The sequence below is a fragment of the Chiroxiphia lanceolata genome, chromosome 3, assembly GCF_009829145.1.
Source record: "Chiroxiphia lanceolata isolate bChiLan1 chromosome 3, bChiLan1.pri, whole genome shotgun sequence".
Taxonomy (NCBI): Eukaryota; Metazoa; Chordata; class Aves; order Passeriformes; family Pipridae; genus Chiroxiphia; species Chiroxiphia lanceolata.
Window position 1 is genome coordinate 39,269,072 of NC_045639.1, and position 23,012 is coordinate 39,292,083.

The 23,012-nt window shown below is 36.3% G+C and overlaps 1 protein-coding gene across 8 annotated transcripts in view; it reads right to left on the minus strand.

The window, feature by feature from the left end:
• The window catches only part of RYR2 (ryanodine receptor 2), a 392,367-nt gene that overhangs the window by 252,499 nt on the left and 116,856 nt on the right, over window positions 1-23,012 (minus strand). For all 8 annotated transcript variants that reach the window (XR_004355863.1, XM_032681773.1, XM_032681774.1 and 5 more), the window contains exon 3: window positions 19,189-19,293. Coding sequence is in view for 7 of the 8 variants with exons in the window: in XM_032681773.1 (XP_032537664.1) it covers window positions 19,189-19,293 (105 nt within the window). In the remaining variant the exon portion in view is untranslated. The remainder of the gene's footprint in view (window positions 1-19,188; window positions 19,294-23,012) is intronic.

Genomic DNA, 23,012 nt, shown 5'->3' on the forward strand with positions numbered 1-23,012 from the left:
TAAAAGTAAATAATATGAGCAATCTTAGTATATATATACATAAAAATACTATGAGTAATTTTCCTAATGTAGGTAAAATAGATGTAAAGCTCACAAAAACAGAAATGAAAGCAAACAATGGATATCTCACCCTAGTGTTTGTATCTAAGATCTAAGCTATGATTCAGATATGAAGCAAGCAGATACTTCACAGCACTCCTATATACCGATTATGTTTCACACTGAGACCTCCATCTTTTGTCTGTCTTGAAGACTAGAAGCCACAGGAACCCCTTTTCCCATAGATTTCCCAGTATTCATCCAAAATCAGGAAACACTAAGATTCAAAGTTCCTGTTGCTATATATGCATTAGTCATTAATCCAGGGGGAGAATTGAAGAAAAATCAAAAACCTAACAAAACAAAACTAAACAAAACCCTCCCCCCCACCCAAAAAAAAGCCCATATACACTCAAGAAACCAAACAAATAAACAGAAAAATATAAACAATCAAACAAATTCTAACATTCTCTTCTATCAGACCACATTTTGTCACCTCCCTTTTTTGGAGTGCTTAATGCTCCCATGGGTTTGGAACTACCTGTTTTTACCATAAATTACTCAGCTTGGGTTTTGCTGAGCTGTTCACCTCTTAGGAGGTATAGCTCTTCCAACCGATCTAGGAAGGTTTACAGTTCAGGAAGGGTTGAGGGGATGGCAGACAGGGACTGGCAGTCATTTCCATAAGTTCCCTCTCACTGTGGCCTCTTACACTGTAAATTGCTTAATTTCTATCACACATTATGTTAAAGACAGTCTGAAAGAACAGCACAATCATCTATTTTATAAAGCACAGTCAATTCTGCCTTGTCCCAATAAATTCAAATCCCTGGAATTCAATAACTATTCTTCTTCTGGCTCATTTCCTCTCCTGATCATTTAATCACATTGTTTGGAAAAATAGAATGCTTAGGTAGGTATATACTGATTTTTCTCATTTTCTTTATCCAAAGACTATCAAGATTTACAACATTTCCTCCAGTACAGGATGCAGAATCCAAATTAAATATATATACCTCAAAGGCAGTATGCTACTTAAAAATATTCTTTCCTCATGTACCTTGGTTTTTCCTAAGAAAAAAAAGAACATGACCCTGTCTAATCCTGCATACGAAAATTTAGTGGGTTCACTGCCATATGACAGTTCTGAATATAAAAAATGATTATCTTGCCATGAAAAGACCAGAGTTAGCAAAAGGATGATGGATGTCATATCTCCAGAATTCACCTAGTGATTGTGAACTACTTATACTACAATAATCATTTTACAGAAAGCTACTAACTTGAACTTAAAAGAATTATTTCACTGCCTACTGCTAGCAAGTAGCCATCAACATAACTAATTTAATGAGTAGAATATATGACACTTCACACTAGAGTAGCGTTTGATGGACAATAAAATGGTATGGTACCCATGTATATGGATGTCTAAAAAATACAGGTAGAATAAGGACAAAAAGACAAGGATTCAAAGTTATATTCTAAGAATCAAGCAAAAGATCAAAGATGGCATTTTGCATTACAAAATGATTTCTCTTCTTGAACTAGAAGAGAGCACTGTACTACAGAGTCTTAATACTTCCCTTAGAATTTCATACAGTTCTAGTGAGAAGTTCTCAATGAAGAACATGCAGCCACAACTTAGCAATTTACTGCTATGCAAATCCAGAAACTTCAGTGATCTGCACTTGCTGACTTCTCTTCAGAGGCATATCAGAACTCCAATCTTTTCAGGCAAGCTTTCGTTTTAAACGCATTTAATCCAAACTGGAAAGCTGTTTTTTTCTTTATTTTTCCTGAGCACTGCAGATATCCAGCATTACATTAACCAGACATAAAAGTCAGTTAAAAGAGCAGGAACGTAGTTTTGTTAACCATACTTTCTCTTGCCAAAAGGAGCCATGAACTAAATGAAGAGAAATAGAGGGACCTCTTCACCATTATGAGGAGTCATTCACAAACTCACTTTTTAAATCTTGACATAAAGCAAGCTCACAGAACATATGCTGAATATCCACTAATACAGCAATATTGATTACCAGTGCACAAAGCTGCAAAGTAAGCTACTTTAAGCCATGAAAACAACCTCCCATTCCTAATTCTGGCTTCTCTATTCTGTTTGCTTTCATCTGCTTGAGCAGCATACAAAAACACTAAGGAACTTTATTCCACACAGTATAGGAGAATCTTAGCTGACTATGGCTAATCACATTCTCTACAAATATTTATGGAAACTTAATGATATTTATAATATACAACCATTATCCACAGATGGGATTGTGAGCTGAAATCTCAAGGATATGTATTCCCGCTAGTGTATGTTATATCTTCCCTTGTGGTTATACTAATTTTTTTTTTTAAATGAAGAAGGAAACTCTTATTAGAAAAAATAGAATTTTTTTTCCATTTCTCAATTATGGAAACTGAGAACACAAAGCAAAACCTTTGTCTAAAACTTTAATAAGATAAGCAAGGTAAGAATAACTAAAATCAAACCAGAAAGAGTCCAAATCTAATTGTATTTTTTACTTCTGTTACAACACTTGACTAGCTTCATAGACACCTTGATTTCCTAAATTTAACACCCAACAAGTTAATTGATGATATGCCTTCTCTTCCAGCCCAGGGTTGTCTTCCACTGCAGACTTTTGTCTTCAAGATGCTTCAAGAGCTGTGCTTTCATGTCTATTTCATTTAACTCCTCTGAATGCAACTTAGATCATAAAACATAACTGAGAAGAAACAAATTAATTTCTCTTCCCCCAAAGTCAGTTTTTACTGACCATTACACTAGAAAGAAAACTTAGAGCACATTAGCGCTCAAAGGGTCATGGTAAGACTGAAAAAAGGCTTGCTGCTATCTACCTCCAAAATAGGAAACTTGTCTAGGATGACAAAATGTTTACTTTTATGCCATACATCCTCATTCCAAATATGGCACACACAAAAGAAGAGCTCATGTGCCAGGCTAGAAATACTTGCTTGTCACAATTCTGTGATTTTAAATAGGCAATGATTTTGATCCTGTCCTTGCTTCTCCCTGAGGATGAGCAGAATGTAAAAATACTGTGCCTGCCCTTCTTGATCTTTTCCAGTACTTGCATTTGATCAAAGTGCAGTTGATCAAAGCCAACTCTTATTCTTTTTCTGCCTTACTTGAAATGGCCTGCTAACAATCACTTCAGATGCTAAATAAGGTGGAATGGGGAAAAAATGACAGTACCTGTTCGTCTGCAAAAATTCCACACTTTTTCCCCCTCTCCATTTTATTTCCTATTGTCCTGTTAGCAGTGTTGTATCTCTAAAACAGCTGTGAGTAGTCAGTATTTTAAGTACAATAAACCTCTAAACTATCTCACCTTTTCATAAAGCTTTCCACTGGTAGCAAGTAAGTCCATCCACATAAGAAAGCCCACACTGCGTTAAATACTCTTCTTCCTCTTATTTCTCTCACTTTCTCTCTTTGTAGTGAGAAACATTTAGGTTATGTAAATTCAAAGTCTGGGAGGGTAGACCTTGCAATAAGTACAAGCTAACATTGTTGGACATAACAACTCTGTCCCTTTTTATGACACATCACCATCTGATAAAGACTTACCCAAATAATTTCTTAAGAAAATTACTGGGTTTATATTTTGTTATTTTAGAGAGTTATGCCTGGCACCTGTAGACAACTCCTAGACTAATGAAAACAGTCAAATAAAGTACAGAAACAAGAAGCTATAATTTGGACTTTCTGGTCAGAAGTTTGATTAAGAAAACTTTCTAGACAGTGTTAGGAAACTAAAAGAGCTCTGGTTACATCAAGAGACCTCCGGTTCATTTCTGACTCTTCCTTCCTACAACTGGGGTTTCCACTAGCAAACCTGAAAACATTTTCAGCCATCATAGTCACAGCTACTGTTAGCTTTCAAATATGTTATTAACTAGGCTACTGTAGTGTGAATCAGCGAGCTTAAATTGCCAAGAGTGCACTTAACTGCCAATCTTCATACTTTTTTTAAGGAAGTACCTCAATAACTTGTCTTATTCATTAACATACAGAACATTTATTAAAAGAAATGGGAGGTGTTACCTTTTTCCGTTTGCATGAGGGATGAAATTACTTTCCCCCTCCTCCCATGCTGAGAAAATGACAGAGCAGCCAGCTCTCTGTTTTATCTTGCTGTTTACTAATACAAAGTAATTAATGAATTCAGAGTTCCACAGTTGGAGATAGGTGATTTGAATATTTAAAAATCCACCAGCTAAAGTTGCATTCCTATCCCAAAATGGCTCCATTCTGCCTCCACAGCACAGGAAAGCTTTTTCACTCTGTGGGGAAACACACATTTTTCCTACCCCTTAAACAAAGAAGAATAATCATACATGTAAGGCTCTTGCATTGATGATTCCTTCACACGGACCTTCAGATCAGAGAAGAGTTGCACTTTGAGCCTTCAGCAAAAACTATCCCACACATGAAATTAGACAGCACTTTTCTGGTCAGTGGCAGGGAAAACAGATTTTATTAAAACAAGGCACTAGGAGGAGTGATTAATCAGCCATGACTGGATGATTAGATGGGAGTTAATAAGCTCATGATGCAATTTAGCTGTTACGCTGCCTAACTGATGGGTATCTGCAGACAGCATTTTCCTGAAAAATGAAGTTGTCAAATATTGGAGTAGAGCTTGTGAAATTAAATTCTTTCATATTACAGAAAAAGTTTAGCTTAGAATTCACATACAATGTGTGTAACCAAATGCTTTTGCTCCCTTAATAAGCTCTGACATGGATTAATGGGTGCACAAGCCTGAAAAACTCCTAGCCTTAATTACAGTGCTTTACCACAATACTACTGAGACTTTTTAGCAAAAGATATTTGTTTCATGGCTGTTTTCTCATGTTGTCCATGAATTATTTCTGTCTCTATTTCAGTGGTTCTCTAGTGTAATTGGATTGGGGTGGGGAGGTGAGGCAAAGACTGTGACATTTGGAAGAAAATAAGGACTTTCTGGAAGTAATGTTACTAGGGAAGGAAAGAAAGGTCAGATAGTAGTGTCAGTAACCAGGCTGCACACTGGTCAAAAAGTTCTGCTCCAAGGTTAAGATCTCCTGTTAGTTAGAGGAATGAGACAACAATGTATAAAAACAATCAGTCTCACAAGATGTGGAAAAATATGCAGCAGACCAAAAAATAACAGCATAAATGAAGGAAATAAAAGCTATTAAAACACATAAAATAATAAAAAATAAGAAAAAAGTTATATTAATGCAAAAGAAAACAGATGTTCATGTCCTTTATTGTTGTACTCCAAAATCGGTGCAAAAACCAGTGTCGGGTTTATATTAGAAAGATAATTAATTCAATAGCAGACTATTTATATGGTTACACCAAGCTGCAAAACAAATGAAACCTTTACTAAGCATCTCCTCACAGGCTAAAGTTTTCACTTAGGCATGACTGAATGTTATGTGTTTGCATCACTCCCTTTAATCATCACTTTCACAATATAATTATCAAGAAGCTCTTTACAAATCCCAACTACAGTAGGGTTCCTTCATATTTGGCTCTCTGAGTCTGGCTTCTTGATTAGTTTAATCTTACCCTCAGTTTGAACTGATCCAATAGGTCAAAATAAAAACAGGAAACTGATGCAAATGAAAAATCCAACTAGAATTAGGAAGTGAAAGCAATGAAATTTCCCTTTATGAAATGCAGTTAGACTGTAAAAAGGAGATATCTATGAGCCAAAAATCCCTAACTGCTTTAAATACAAGCAGAATAAGCATGATACAAAGAATTTAGAAAATGCTTCCTACTGTACTGTATTTAAACCACCAGCTATATTTGTAGCCTTCAAATCCTCAGGAGATTTCCATTTCAAGTTACATGGAAAGCCTGTAAACACTGTCCTGTCCTATCCACAAGAGGTTTCAAATAGTGGCCAGTGGTAAAAGACATTGAGAATAAGATTATCAATGCCAGGACAAAAAAAATACATATGAAGAATAAGAAGAAAATGAAAAAAGTCACAAATGCTTTCCTAAAGGCTTTAGCACATAACAAGACAATTTTTGTACTTCACTGATAAACTATATCAAGTAGAAATGATCAATTTTCACTGTGAAGATCAGCATATCAGTTTATCTCATTAATCCCTTGCTCGAGCTTTTAAATGTCTTAAAGAGATCTCTGTGTTAAGGCATTATTTTTCCTTACTGTTTTACATCAAGCCAATAAAATCTTGAAATCATCTATGAAAGTGATTACAATTTCACTGAAAAAAGTAGGATAAATTACTGGACCTTCAAAAGAAATCTCAGTAGAAAGCCTATTGCATGCATTCTTTCTCCTCCATGGCATACATGAGTTCAGAAAGGACTCAGTAAGCTGGGTAGTTTCGGATATCTGAACTACAAAAAGTCTAAAAACAGTGTGCAGTCTTGAAATCAAGCAAGTCTGTGTTTTAACTGTTGTTTCCACACAAAGATCTTGTATCCCTAAAAAGGTTGTATTTTGTACTTTTCATCTTCTTCGAATACTCAGAGAGTCATAAGAAGCACTGGAGTCTCCTATTGCTTGCAGTAATAGGAAGAAAGCATACAGAAAGAGAATTGTGGTCTTTCTTCCAGATTGAGTCAAATGCTGGCTGCCGAATATGTTGCTCTGAAGATCTCCAAACCCACCAACAAGTTGCTTCTTTAAGACAAAGATTTTGTATTTCAGTAAGTAATGTACCTAAAAAATAGCAGCACATGGCTGAGGAGAGAGAATAAGAAACCTCACCTGAAATTCCTTGGAACAGCCAAAGGATTTAATCAGTTAGTGACATTATTACAATTTGGGCAAAGGCACAAGTTCTTTTGAAGAAGCAGAGCGACACCCAGTAGATTGTGTATAAGCTAACAAACAAATACCACCTGGAAATGGAATTTTACAAAAAGACGAAAATGCACCAAATGCCCAGTTAACTAAAACGGTCTGCAGTAAATAACCTACATATACAGTACACTATGTGAATTGACCACATTAAATAATCACCACTAAAATCCAGGACTTCCAGGTTTTTCCCTTTCCTTCTGCTCGTTATGTACCGTTGTCTTCTGTAGCTCACCCAAATATTTTTTAAATAGAAACTTCTTTCAAAAAAAGTAAGTGTTCTGCATATTTACCAACAGACTGTCAGCTACAAAAGGCTGCTTCAGGAGTGGAAGCTGCATGTACCACCATAATCACCAGCACATTCCACACTATCAGCAGTATCTGCACAAACAAGAGTTAACTACAAAAATCATATACAGTAACACAGGACTTCAAAAACTGAATGAATTAGGTCTAAAGCAGATGACAACACCCAACATAATTAGAACACAGGTTTACTGGTAGCAGTCTGAGTGCTCTCTGTTCTTGTCAAGTTACTGTTCTTTGTTCTGCCTATTTAAAAGTACATTATTTCCATAAAGAAAAGTAAGGTATGAGCTTCCACTACTATGATACGAAAAAGGAAATCAAAGCCTTATCTATTTATGTGCAGAGGGAATGACAATTATCTGGAGGACTAAAGGGCAACTAACTGTCTAACCAGCAAATGCTGTAAAAGGCTGTAGCCCAGGCAGAAAGAAGAGACTTCTAGGAAGAGGGAGGACAATCTTCAGAGCTCAGCAACTATCACATTTTTATCAAAAACATATTTATGAATCAAGATCAAAAACCTTAAAACAGCAATGAATGAGGAGACAATGCCTCCCCTTCTCACTTACCACACTGACAATACTCTAAAAGCACAGGTTTCAATTTTCATTTGAAAAATGAAGGACAGATGCATACAAAGAGCTCAGGAAGAGTCAAAAAGAGCATACTCTTGGTTTTTTAACCTAAATGTGTGTATGGATATATATATATATATATATGTATATTTCACAGGCATGCTTTTGAAGGGGGAGAAGTCAATTCAGACTGCCTGCAGGAACACAGCAGGAGCCTTTACTGCAGCTGAGATCTTGCAAACACTGCAAAATGGAGCCTGCTGGCATGGGACCCACTACCCATCACAGAGACAAGAGGCAGCTCAGCAGGTTGGCTGCACAGGCTGCTGCAGGCAGGCGGCAGCTCCCTGCCCTGTCCCAGAGCCTGCAATCCTGACCGACCCTGGCAGGAACAAGGCCCTGCTCAGAGTGGCCACTCAAATGCTCAAAACTAAAATCCAGGTTTAGGAAAAGTCAAGGGATCCTGACACACATCGAGGCAAGTCAGTTCCCCTGTGAAGAGCAGGGGTTCATAGCCTCTGCTGTGCTCAGGTCCCAGACTCAGCTACAAATAATGCACCTGGAGCCCAGAAACAGAATCTCAACTCTGCAAACAGAGCTGCTCCCTGTTATCAGCATCTCTCTGTTCACACCCCTGGGCCATAACCCATTCATTTCTTTCACTTTCCTTTCCAGTATCCCCTACTCAGGAGTTGTTGCCATCCTCCTAAGTAAACAAAAAATGGTAATTCTCTATGATAGGAGAGAAACAAACTCCAAATATGTTAACTTTAGACCTGGTCTCACACTACAGTAGTACTTAAATACTTAAAATAGACCGATACACTCACCTGCTTGAAAGGCTTTGGTCTTACTATAATTATTGAAACAAACCATTTGATGACTCTCTAGCACAACATTCCAAAACCAGAAACCTTCTCCGTGAATCAACACCACCACAGTCACTAAGGAATAACTGGGCATCAAAAGAAATCATTTCTCCATAGACAAATAGTTGCTCTATAGACAGATGGATGTGAAACAATGTCTGTTCTCACCAGATATTGTGCTAAGATACTGAAGATTTGCTCATTGATGTAGCTACCACAGATTCAAATTTCTTATTGCCATGGGGAGATGCAATTACATACATGCAGATGAACCCTCATGCTTACAGTACCTATCCAAACCTTTTCATCAGCAGCCATCACGAAATCATGCGTGTTTAATCACCAGCTCTGACAGACACCACAGATGCAATACAGAGAGGAATCCTGCTCCTCCCCAAACTAATTCCTTCCCCAGTCTGTTCAGTCATACTCAGTCTCATGATGCTAGTTCTATCTCTCAGGCACTAACCTTGTTTATGTCATTCAACCATCACTCCTTTGGGGAGGACCATTCCCATCTAAACTTTAACAACATGGAAGTCTATGATGCATTTAGAGCATCATTAGCAGCAAAAGCACCCCAAGGTGCTGATCCCTGCAAGATAAGGAGAGTTAGAAAGAAAGTTGCATTAAGAAAACTTGCCCAAATTTGAGAATTAGGGTGGTTTGTTAGTTTTTTTAATTATCATAGAAGGTATTGGTAACTCCTGGAGGATCAATGCACTGAACACATTTCAAGAGGGAGAATCCCCTGTGTAATCTTCCAACTCCAGCTGCTAAGGTCCTACAGAGCTGCCTGATAGCAGACTATTTTCTTGTTACTGCAGACTTGATTAGCATTTTCCACACTCCCAGCCTCTGGGACTGCTATGTATTTCCTACACTGATATCATTTTGCACCAGCCATCTAAATATTCTTTATATTTGCAATTTTAAGATGAGACAAAAGATCCTTTTTTTTTTTTTAATTTTGAACCAACCTAGTCAAATATTGCAGGAAGCTATCCCTATAAGAAGCCATTACAAGACAAATGTAGATTTAGATAATTTTCATATATATGATTAGATATTTATATAAAGTATAAACAATCTGTATAAAAACATTGCATAATTATTATTTCCATTCTCAATATAACTGGATAACTTCGCAAAAATTAAAGTTATATTTTATTTAATTTAAGGTCCTGGGCTTTACCAGTAATTCATATTACAATTGTGTGCCTTGCAAAAGAAGAAGAAAATACAATATTTGTGCATCACACTATTGAGGTCTCGCCTCAGCTGTGAGATTAATGTAAAGTTGCCCTTTGTACAATCAGTAATTGGAGAGCTGTAGCAAACACTAGCCAGAACTATAAGTATTCATGAAAAATGTAATATTTCAAAACACTTCTGATTAAGCTAAAGTATCAAGGTTTTGCATTTTATAAAATTATGCTCATTTTTACAAAAAAAAGTTAATAAATTTAAGGTAGACTGAAAAAAAAAAGATTAAAAGTGACAAAAATCACCTGCAACCTTAATTTCAATCCAATTCTGTCACTGTTTTATGACACAGCCTTCCACATGTCCATAACCTTTTCAACACCAAATCTCCCTTGTTCAACATGTAGACAAGAGGGTGCTCACTTACTATTTTATTTCATTCCAGCTCAGTGTGCAACTATTGTAGTGATTATTGATAAAAAAACCTCTTCTAAAGATATAACAATTAAATGCCATCAATTTTATGATATTCACTACTGTAATGATAATATCACATATATTAATTCAGTTTTCACAATAATACACAAACCAGGAAGTTCAGTTTAAGGTGCCTAGGACCCAATTTCTAACATTATTTTATGTCTAGGTTTCATCAGCTATGGTCCTCAACACCTGTACAAATCAGTCCTGAGATATGTAGACAAAGAAAACAGAAAAACTACAACTAGCAATCACCACTTAGCTTATTGATTCTAACTGCTTATCTAGACTGACTTGGTTTAAAAACTGAGTGTGTTAATAGCTTGGTTAGACATCTGGTAGCATTAAGAAAACAAGTGGTTGAAGAGACTGTCTCAGCTTTACATAAGATTGTGCAGCAAAATCGAGACTCTTCAGCATTCTGATACAGCATCTGAATGTGAGGATTTGGTGGGTTTTATCTTTTCATTTTGTATTTTGTGCAAATAGCCTTTAGAATATCAGTTCCAACTATTGCAAAGAAAAATATAAGGGTTTGGTTCTGAAGACAAATTTAACTGTATCATTTTCAAGTTCACTGCACTTAAATGTCATTAGAAAAAAAAAAAAAACAAAACACAGAAAACCAAAACCAAAACCAAAACCAAACAACGAATTCTTTCAGAACTTCACAGGGAATCTTTACCCAACAGCATCAGTATGTTGCCATCCTTTATGTTAACAAGCTATGGATTACAGATTGCAAAGGTACAATACCCATGAAATTGACTGGTAAAAGGCATAAAAACAGTCAATCCCCTTATTGTCTCACCCAAGGTAAAAGCGCCACAGCACACCCTCATCATCTTCCTCATCTTAATCTCTCTGCCAATATTTCTCTGCTGTCCCCATGGCATCTCAGTACATCAAAGTGCCATTTTCAGTGACTTCTACACTGGTCACATTCAGTTTTGCCCAGCTATTCTCAGCTTCTTTCCTAGGACCACGTGGAATCTGAACCAATTCTTGTTTTCATCCTAGCTTTTCCATTCCACTGCAATGGCAGAATTGAATTGGCTACAGTTCTACTTGAGTTGAACTGTTACAATGAATGTTCCAAGAACATCATCCCACACATCAGTTTTTTTCTTATAGGATCAATGTCCAGCTTCAGATGGGTTAGCAGAACACCCAAAAATATCAAACAGAAATCAACTTCCAGATCTGAACCTCCATCTCTCTGAGAATGATATAAGTGCAATCAAAGAGCAGATCTGAGAAACTCCAGCACTTTCACTTAGTATGAAGTCTTCATGCAGTATTTGTTATAAAGGTTTAAATGTCTTTACTGAGAAAGAAATGTGAAATAAGATCCTCTGCCCCTTTTTTTTTTTCCTCTCACCCCACTATTCCATGTAAGACCAAGCCTCACGAGTCGACAGTGGCATGGACAATGTTTCACATCTTCATTACCAACCAGGAGGACAGGATAGAGCTTCTAAGCGCAGCAAATCTCCATGGCATACAGTATTAGAAAAGCACAGCTGCTGGGTAAATAAATACTGGGGGAAAAATGCAGAAAACTGCACACTGAAGTGCTCCATAGACACTATAGCAACTTAGATCAATTTGCAGGAAATTAACAAGGGATTTAACTCTACACTTCATTTTACATAAAAAATAAACAAATTTCAAGTATATTAAGGCAACTGGGAGTCAATTTTTTCCCTGTATAATGAAGCCTAGCATGACAAATAGCAAAAAGTTCTCTCAGAAAGTAAAGAACAAATACAGGGTGATTTGCTGAATAAGCACTTAAAATCATCTCAATATAAATTTTAGAAAACCCCACACTGCTGACGTATTCTAGTACGTAGTTTATTATATCATTCAAAATACAGAAATTGTAACTATATATACATTTACTTTCTTGCTACAGATGACATGCAAAGAAATCCATACTTATTTCAGTGCTACATTTTTTCTAGTAAGCAATCAAAATCTGCCCCTTGAAGTGAAAGGACAAAAAAAACAACTGAGAGAAATCCATCAGGTTGCATAGAGGATAAGTGAGTTTGGTGCATCTGTCCCGCAAGACTCATTAAAACACAATTCCAACAGAAACACATTACGTTCCAAGTGCAGATGATTTTACTAGCGAGCAGTTCATGTAGCATGAAGCCTAGCCATTAGCAAAGGAATTGAATTGATTCAAAGAAATCAAACTCAACAGCATGATACTGTTAAGCCAGCATTCCCTTAATACAACATCAGGGTAGTGTTGGGGATAGCTCCTCCATAAACACTCCACCGAAACAAGGGTTTTGCGAGCTTTTATACACCTTAACATCTAGAGCCTCTCCTTGACAGTTAATCATTTTATTGTTACAAGGTATCAACATTAATCTTTAGTTAAAGATAATCTAGACTTCTTTTACTTAAACAACTTTGAAATAGTTCCATATTTTATTGTTACAGGACCTCAACAGCAATTTTTAGTGAAAGATAACTTAAACTTCTACTTAAACAACCTTTGATTGATTTAGCTGTCTAGAGTGTATTTTCATATCTTATTGCTACAGGATTCATCATCCATCTTTGTTTAAAGATTAGACCTAGACTACTTTCACTTAAACAATTTTCTATTGATTTAATTCTCTAGAGTGTAACAGTCTCTGAAACTAATTCAAACTACAGCTGCATAGGTTGCTGACCTTCCTAATTTTTACTCTTTATTTTTTAGCAGTGTTTAGGTAAGGGCTTCAAAGTTACAAAGTTTAAGCAGTAAGGGCAAACTACAAAACTCTTAAGATTCTTATAACTGGGACCATCATGATCAGCCCTTTTTAGAATGTTCCATTCACTGTGCTGATAAAATTGGAAAAAAAAACAAAAAAACAAAAAAACCCAACAACAACAACAAAAAAAAAAAAAAGATCCACAGCAGTCTCATACCCCTATATATACCTAATCAAAAAAATCCTGTGCCCACATCTCATGTTGCCAGAAAAAGCACATATCAGCAAAGAGGAGCTCCAGAAGCTCTCACCAGAATAGATGCCTGTTACTCTACACCCTCCCAATGACATGAGATTTTCCTGTGGATGGATGGTACAACAATAAAATTGGGATGGCTTGGCACACACCGGTCTTCTGGCAGACCAGAAGGAAAAATATGTTTTAGTCCTGCTAGAAGGAATAATTAAAGGTGCTATAAAAGACAGTATATTAAGAGTTCTGAATCACTCCAATTGAACTCTGCAGTTAACAACAATTCTCTGCATGGGATATATCATCTCTCATCCACACAAAGATGTACACCAGACTGGCATGTGAAAAGCAAGTCATGTACATCTGTATTTATACGTGTCATATATAAACCAGACACACACACACATACACACATATATATAGACTATTCACCAGGCATGGCATGTAAAATGCAATTCAGAATCTTCAAATTTCAGTGGCCTCATTTATGTTAATTATCATGGAGGATTATATAAGGCAAGAGAGTAGTACATTATTTATATCATGCGACTGCTGGATACATTTCAAAAACGCAAGCAAAGCAAGTGTAATTCAAATTATAACAAGCTTTTTTTTTTCTTGCCAATATAAAAGATAGGTGACTTTGTGTTTGTCCACTTATGGTAAAATGTCCTTTAAATGACAAGTTAATTTTATTTCCTGTACCTAGTCACTGTACCTGAAAATTTTTTTGATCTCTTTGAAGTAAGAAATGCATTATAACAGAATGAAAGTTCAAACTAGCCTCTTGTTATATAAATACAGATAGTAGCACTGTTTTGAATCCTTAGGTATTCCCATTAGAAAAAAATAATTTATATTAAATCATATGAAAAAAGCCTTTGAAATATATTTCAAGTAAGAGTTAGTAGCAATAGACTTTATGAAGGTTACCTCAGCCTTAATTTTAATTTTCACGCCCTCTTGGCAAATCTTTATCTTAATACTTGTTTTTCATGCAGTGTGTCTGCTTGAGGATGATTAAAAAAAACCAAAACTTTCAGACAAAGGTCTGAATCATTTTTGAGCGAACTGAGGCTACAAAGACACCTGATGTTGTTTTATCAAAATTGTCTGTCTGGACAATTTTTCTTCTGGCAGCTCTAGAACTGCCACACCATAGAAAAACTTGTTGGAGAATTTTTTGGAATCAGGGAAATTCACCTGTTATGTCATCAATGGAGACTTAAAGCCAGTAGGCTTGCTCAGGAGTATGCATGCTGGCCCTGATTTTGGCAAACAAACTGGTAACAACCAGCATCACCACCTACTCTGCCTGCTATATAGGCTGAAATCTGTGCTGGATCTAAAGATACCGGTCATTGTAAGATCTTTCTGAATCACCAGTATCAGCAATACATCACATATTGTAGATAAGAATTAAAGCAATTCCTGGATATACAGTAGGACAAAGGGAAATATTTTTCCTTGTCATAAAAGCTGAGACTGGTAATTGCACACAATGTACAGGTCTGTTGTTTAACTTACCTGAAAAAGATGTTAAAATCTCAAAACTGAAAGTAGCCACAAAATTATAAATCCCTTCCTCATACCTGAAACCTGTCAACTTCCTTCCCCAGTCCCTGTGACACCTCTGCTGAGCAAAAGACAGCAGTGCAGAAGGTACAACAGCACAGCAGCAGTGGATGGTAATGTAAAACAGACAACTTTGCCTTCCTTTCCTCTTATAAGGGACATAAAGTTAGATCCTTTTCTCCCACCCAATATCCGTCACATCTGGAAGAACATAACTATCTACCCCTGGTTTTAATATTGTTTATATTGTCCAGAAATCTCAGAAGTTACTGAATTCAAGAGTACTAATGGATTGATGGCCAGGCTTCATTTCCTAATAAAATTACAGAAAATTTCCAGGAACTGATTTGATTATAGCATTTCATCACTTTCACAAGAAGAAAGTATTAAATGTTAGAGCTCTTGAATCTAGTAAAGGAAGACGTGATTTGAAAAAACAAAACCAAACCCAAACAAAACAACCAGGGGAAAAAAATTATTCCAGAGTGCTGTGCATTTGCTTTCTCAGGATCATTCATAGTGTTCCAAAGAAGGTTCACTGGAAAAATTTAACAATCAGGCTGAACACTTTTTATGGTCTTAAATGCTTTATAAAAATGCAAGGATCTCCATTTTCATCATTCATCTGCTTTACTAACAAAAAAAAAGCTACACTCAAAAAACAAGCCAAAATTATTACAAAACAGTACCTAGGCTGTAGGCCCGTCTAGGACAGTACATCTGTAATTCTGCTTGCCTAAGATCACAGCCCAGACTCTGGGCACTCTAGACTATGTAATGATAGTCTTCATTTTTATAATTATCTACTATTCTCTCTCCTCAGCATTCCTCCCTTTTTCCTTCTCTATTTCTGATTTGTTGCTCTTTGTTTTTTTTCCTGCAGATGAACTAATAAAAGTGGTACATGCATATAGCACTCTGGTACCAAGCAAAATGAAAAAAAATTATCTGTTCAAAATGAAAAGTGTAAATAATGCTACCTGAGCAAACAAAGAAAGTTGTGATTTTATTTTTGAAACCAAAACCAAATCAAGCTATGAATTTCAATGTTTTAATAAACTACCAGAGCTAAGAATAGTATTTTACAGGGAAATGATAAAACCTCAGGAGTACAAAGTAACTATTCAGTGCCTAGGGCTAGAAGAAACAGAGCTCTTGCTTATGAAATTTCACTCATTTTCCACAGTTGCCTTTGATATTAGCATTTAGCTGAATCAGGAGAGACAAGTAGGTATGCTCAGACAGATGCATCACTGATCTCATGAAGTATGGAAATTCTCATTTTGGGATTCTTGCACTAAAAAGGTAGGTATTTATTGCAAAGGTATCCACTATCCATTTTCTGAGTATATAGTAGGACAAATGGAAATTACCTTCCTTGTCATAAAAGGTGAGACAGGTAATAGCATACAATGTACAGGTCTGTTTTTGAGAAAAAGCATTAAATCCATTTAGTGTACACAGTTATTCTTTCTTAGTCACAAGAAAGTTGCTTATTGTTCTGACTCAAGTCAGCATGAGATTTTGTTCATATTACTCAACCATTGCATTATTGCTAACTTACCTGTTATATAACAAGAATGCCTGTTATATAAACATAGCATTCAAGAGATTACACAACTCAAAAAGCAAACCAGTGCAAGGAGACTACTTATAAGCACAGCAGCCTTAATGATTTCTAATGTAATGAAAAGTAATTGAGGACTGAAAAGACCTCCCTTTGCAGGATTCTTTCCATTAGAAAACTGTGGTCATACTGAACCCAGCTTATAGTAACAATCTCTCAAGAAATTGCTATACTTTCATTTAAATGAAATGAAACACTGTTATTCTAATAAAAAATTGAAGTTTCTCCAAGAAGATAACAGTGCTTCAGATGTATGCACAAAATTACCTTTTCTCTTAAAACCTGTCCTAACAGCTATTTCAAAGAAAAATGAAGCTGTCTATATAAGTATCTTCCTTATTATATACAAATATAAATGTAAAGGAAAACTTTGCATATTTTTCATAGAAACTACATAGAGATTTCAAATGCCAGTTCTTTTAATTTACCTGCAAGTACATATTCAGTCATTTTAGTATCATCATCACTCGACTTTGACTTACTAGAAAGAAAAATATTGACACTGACAACAACATTAATGTTTTTCATCTATGAGCTACTTTTTTCATCTATCTACTATTTTCAAGATTAATCTTGTCTAATATCACTATATTAGCATGCAAGAGATGCACAGGCAGATTCCTAATGCATTTGTACAGAAGCTATCAAATTCTGCAGCAGCAATATATTTATGGTTCAGTGAATACCATCTATCTATGTTGGTATAGCTGTAGCTCTGTATCTTCTGCTAGTGTTGGCATTTAACAGGTGCTGAGAGCCCAGTAAAATACTCTGTAAACAGCTAACAGCCACTTAATGACCACACTCATACCACTGCTTTATCTTTCTTGTGCACACCTCAGAAGACCAGTGAGTACAAGCACTGTACATCAGTACAGCTGCCATCAGTTTTATTTAGGCATGGGTATGAATGCCCACAACTCTGACCTTCATGGTTATGCACAGAAAATATCAGTAATTGTTTCCAGAATTGTTTCCAGGTTACCATCAAACAAAGTAAGTCTCATCAGTCACTGTGCCCTACAAAAGTCTTTTTCTGCTCACATCTAGTGCAGAAAATAGTCCAGAACTAGTGCAAATATTCCACTTGCGACCTCTAGAAAGCTCTCTTTAGTCTCCCTCTTCCCAGCAGAACACTCAACCTAACATTTTCTAATCATTCTGAAGAGAAGTTTATTCATTCTCCAGCATTCCTTGGGTATGATATCTATATTAAAAATAAATATTCACTTAACACTTGACCACAACACTCTGCTAAAGACAATGCAACAGAAAATCTGCCAATTGATGTTATGATTTAAAGAGAAGTTTCAATACTTTATATTCGAAAATTGAACATTTTTTCATTCACTGTATTCTGCCCTATAGCACTACTTTAACACACATTCCTCTACATTTTCTTTAATTTCTACTCCTGCCCACATCTGTTGGGAACAAACAGCAAGAAAACTGTTGCTCTACTCCACACATGTGGCTGTACGCAGTTATCACTGCACGTCTTCGAGTCTGGACTGTGATTTTTGACATTATGCCTGTATGTGTCGGTCCTTTTTATTTTATTTATTTATTTATTTATGTTTGTTTATCCCTGTGGATTTCGTTGCTCTTAGTTTCAACATTTACAAACCAGGGGAAGAGGGGTTTAGAAGCATGTCTCTGTTTACACTGATACCACCTCTTCTACCTCAGATGTGCTTTTCATTCTCTTTCTGTTTAACTCCTTCAAACAAATTCTCACTGACAGAACACACTTTGGATCATCCATGGGACTGTTCTCAGACTTCATTTCCCAGATATCATTTTCAGTCTCAGTGCCTTGCATGTTATAGGACTAACTACCCTATATTAGTTTAAAGTTTGTTTTCTCTAGGCATTCCCAGAAATATCAGAGACATACTTCTCTTCTGCCAGCTTTCACTCCTGTGCCTACAGTCACTCTTCCTCACTTAAAGTTTATAGGATTTGAGCTGGAGCATAGCATTCAAATTAACACTACAAAGCATATATGGAACATTCAACAACAGCATAACAAATCAAATTAATTACACAGCAGAGAACATTAATTACACTCCTATGATTTATTTGTAAATTCCTATTTGCTAGTCAGACAATTTATTCCTATTAAAACCAATAATATTTCCTATAGGATTTGATTAATTCCTACATCCTTCACCTTCCAGACTGCAAAAATGCATTATTGTCCATATTTCTTGTCCACTGAGACTCAGTAATATTCTATTTCCAGTTTAAAAGTCTATTTCAGGACATTTTAGCTCAGGCCACACAGAACAATTTCATTATTTCTAGAGAAAACCAGCACACTTGACAGTCTCATGTGATACAGCCAGGAATGCTCAGAAAGCTTAGCTGCCCTGAAGAAGTGATGAAGCTTTATATGACACATTATAAGATCTCAAATTAAAGCATCCTTTTAACTCTATACTGACCCACAGCACATTGAACTTGGTGTGAATTTACAACTCTGGCAAACCTCAGTGGAAGCTGCAAGTGTTTATAATTTCTCACAAAACAGACCATTCCTGTAGCAAGGGAGGAAAATTTAGCTATTGATTCTATTAGCTTGTGACAGTCATGAAAATTGTGGTACCACGGGGAAAAAAAAGTAGTATTGTGCAAGATGAAAAAAAAAGTGAATATTTAATAACTTACCCCTTCTGCCTTCTCTTCTGTGTTAGCCAGCATTTCCTGGAGGGCCCGTACTGACAGAGACTGCTCCAGCACAAAGGTGCAGATGGACAAATCAGGTGGAACATTCTAGGTGATAAAAACCCATGAGATCGCATTAGTAACAGATTTGCTGAACAGCAATTTCCAATGCCTCTATTTTCCCTCACTTTCCATGAATCTGAAAGTTCTGCTATATCTTTGAGGCTATGAAAGCCAGCCACATACTGGGCTACAACAGCTAAGTCTTAGCCAGCAAAAAAAGGGAAGCAACTCTTCCCCTGGCTCAACGTTTGTAAGCTGACACCTGGGGTACATGGCTCTCTCTCACTGAAAGAAAGAAATGCTCAATAAAAGAAGAAACCAATGAATTTCATCAGGTTCAGCAGAGATCACCAGGATTGGCAGGGCTGGTGCACTCATCCTGTGTGCCTGCAAGGAGCTGGGCTTGATCAAGCCTAGACGGAGGAGAGAGAGATATCTTACAAATCTAGTGGTGGTTACAGAGAAAATGGAAGCAGACTCTTCTTGGAGGGGCTCCTTGAAAGGAATAGGAGCAGCAATACAAGTCGTACAAAAAAAATTACGGGAGAAAATTAGGAGTAGAAGAACTGCCAAGCAAAGCAGCGAAATGTCTGCTTGGACATTAGCATACAGAACATGTGACTCAGGCATTATGCTCAGACTGTAAGGGAAACCAAATTCAGTCTTTAGGCCACTGATCGTAGCCAGACCTCATCCTTGTGATGAAGGTCAAGATGAATTTTCATAGCAGAAACATTCGACACTGAGTATCAAGGCCAGGCCAGCAGTTTCTCAGCCTTGCAGGGCAGTATGCTTCACAATAGTCTGCTCTAACTGGGATAAAACTAAAGAGTCTTATAAAAATGAATATTTAATTTGTCAAGATTGAAAAAAATATCATTGAGTTATTGAAAAGATAATTTTCCAGACTATCATAAAAATTCATATAAAATTGAAAGAGGTTTGTAATAGCAATGCCTAAGTTACAAAGCAGCAAAGTAAAATTAGATTTTATGTGGGGATCTTGTCTTCTGTTAATAGAATATGCAACACCTACACACCTTTACTTGCCTCCAGAAATTCTTTCATATGTCTTCTCTTTTTCTTTTCAAGTTAGTTGCATATTTTAGTTTAGGAATACTTTTATTGACTATTGGAAATCAGTTTTTTATACCATGAATGCTTTTCCTACTAAAGATGTAAAATCATACATTTACTCAAACTGTGCACAATATGAAGAAACCTCCTCCAAGGCCAAATTGCAAAAGGTAGTTGGAAAACCACTTCATTCCCACTTTTTTTCTAAAGTTTTTTTTAATACATAACAAATCTTTCATTATCTTCCACTACTTATATTTCAATAAAATTAATGCAAAATTGTATTTTAAAATTAAGTTTTACTCAGATGAAAAATAATTAAATAGCATCCTCTTTTGCATTGGTTTTGAATGACTTATGCAACGATACTTAGGCATGAAATATTTTTAATCCAACTCTTTCAAAATCAGGTCTCTACTTACTGAGAAGTGTTCACGTTACCATTTTTCTTTTGTAGCTACTCAAACAATACAACAGTCCTTTTCATGCCAGTACTAGGCCAACAGACAACTAATTAGATTCTCTTCAAAACATCCTTATAATGTAAGTACTAAAAGCCTTTATTTTACAAAGCAGGAAGGAGAGCACTCAAAGACTGCAGGTTGCAAGGTGTTGCTTCTACTCAGTAAATGTGAGGACAATTTTCCATTCTAGACAGTCTCACAGAAACAAACCACCTAACAGTCCAGCTCTCCCTCAGTTCTTCCCAGTGAAGACTGAATGACTGACAAACAAGAGTATGAACAAAACAGGAAAACATGTAGAGAGCCCTGTACACTGTGCTCAGAAATGAGTCAAGGCTACACTTCCCGTATCTGCTTATAAGCAAACAACTATAACCAAACAAAGTCTCCATAACAATATTCCCACTGTCATTCATTACTATTACTTAAGCAGGATTTTTGCTGGCAGAATGTCTCACACATACGATTTTGGACCTACCATTTTTTTTACTACTGAACCCACCCTATAGGTTATACACTTTCAAATACAGAAAATCCCACATCATTTCACACATTGATCAAGCCAACATAGCAAGGACACCCCTTCATTCATTTCATTCTCCTTTATGTTCAAGACAGCCAGGAGCACTTTCTTCCTTCCCCATTTAAACTGAGGTATGAAGTCCCAATGAACATTTTTCAGCTATTCTCATAGGGGAGTAGTAAGGCACGCTTTTTGCAGCCAGAGAGTAATAAAGGAGAACTGTATGAGACCATTTTGCTTTAATTAAGTGGAAGAGGTACTGTCTTCTTACAGTCTAGTAAAATGTTAGAGCCAGTTTCCTTTTCATGAGACAAAAGAGAGAGCACATTATCCCACCTCATCTCTGTTGCACGTATGCCTAGACACTTGGTGGCCCCCAGAGAGCTCTGTGTTTCCCCTAAGAGCTATAGAAAGATGCAGCTACTGATGCCTGCATTAAGCATGTGAATTGGACCTTCCTCTCTGGCAGTTCCTCACCCAGATCTGCTCTACTGAAGATCAAACGGGCAAGGCTGCATCAATCACGGCATGTACAACAATCAGAGCATGGACAAATGCGGGACAGATGCAGAGCTGCCAATATATTTAGCTCAGTTACAGCTCTGCTCACCCCTATACACTCCATTTCAATGCTGATGCTTTTAAAGCTCTGGATTTAAAAGAGGAGGCTTCAGGCTGGCATACAGACACAAACTGAAAGTTCCTATTTTGAATAGCCCTCTCCATAAAACAATAATTCCAGCTTATTTTTAAACCCTCATTTAAACATACCAAACATTATTCACACTGCATTTCCCATCTCTTCAAAGCATAAAAATGAGGAAGGAAAGAATCTTTGCCAGATCTCTGATTGTCTACCTTATTTCTCATATTATCTCACATAGAGACAGAGGACAGAATACAAAAAATAAAGGTATTCTGTGTTATACTGGCAGTCTAACATTCCCTATCGAAAGGTATCTTCACACAAATTACACAGTAGATTTTAGTACTCAGTCTGGAAAGTAACTGCCTATTCTAGGGTCCATAAGGAAAATCTGTAGCAACCAGTTGTCAATATCAGATTCTTAAGGACAGGTGAAATGTGTAGGCAGCTTTTTAGGAATTGCTTTGTTAGACTATAGGCACATTATTAAATAATAAATAATTTTAAAGAAAATATTTTGCTACATGTCCAACAACCACCCACCAGTGCACTTTTAATAAATACCAAAACTACCAGGAAATTTTCAACAGTTTAAGGATAACAATACATCTCAGTGCTCAAAAGCAGATTACTTAACAGATATAAGTAACCATATTGGCAATCTTCAATCTTCTTTTCCACCAGTTTTCATTGTATTTAGCTTTGCTGCAGTAACTTTCTAAACAAAGGCATAGAAAATTAGTTCATATTTCAAAAAGGTTTTTTTCTTTTGTTTTGTGACAGAGTATATAAGGAGGTCCTTGGACAGTACAGGGAATTTGTATCACTTCAAAAAATCGGTGGAAAATTCTGATAAGCAATGACTATTCAAAACAATTTCTTTTCATTTTATTTTTCACACGTTTGCAAAATCAATTATATTTTAATGGATTTGAACATAAAATACACCCAGTGACTTAAAAAAGTAAAAGTTAGTAATTCCTGTATATCTCAGAGTTTCAAGTATTAATGATTTTGGCTTCTTCTACTCAGACATAATTACTAATATGCAAGT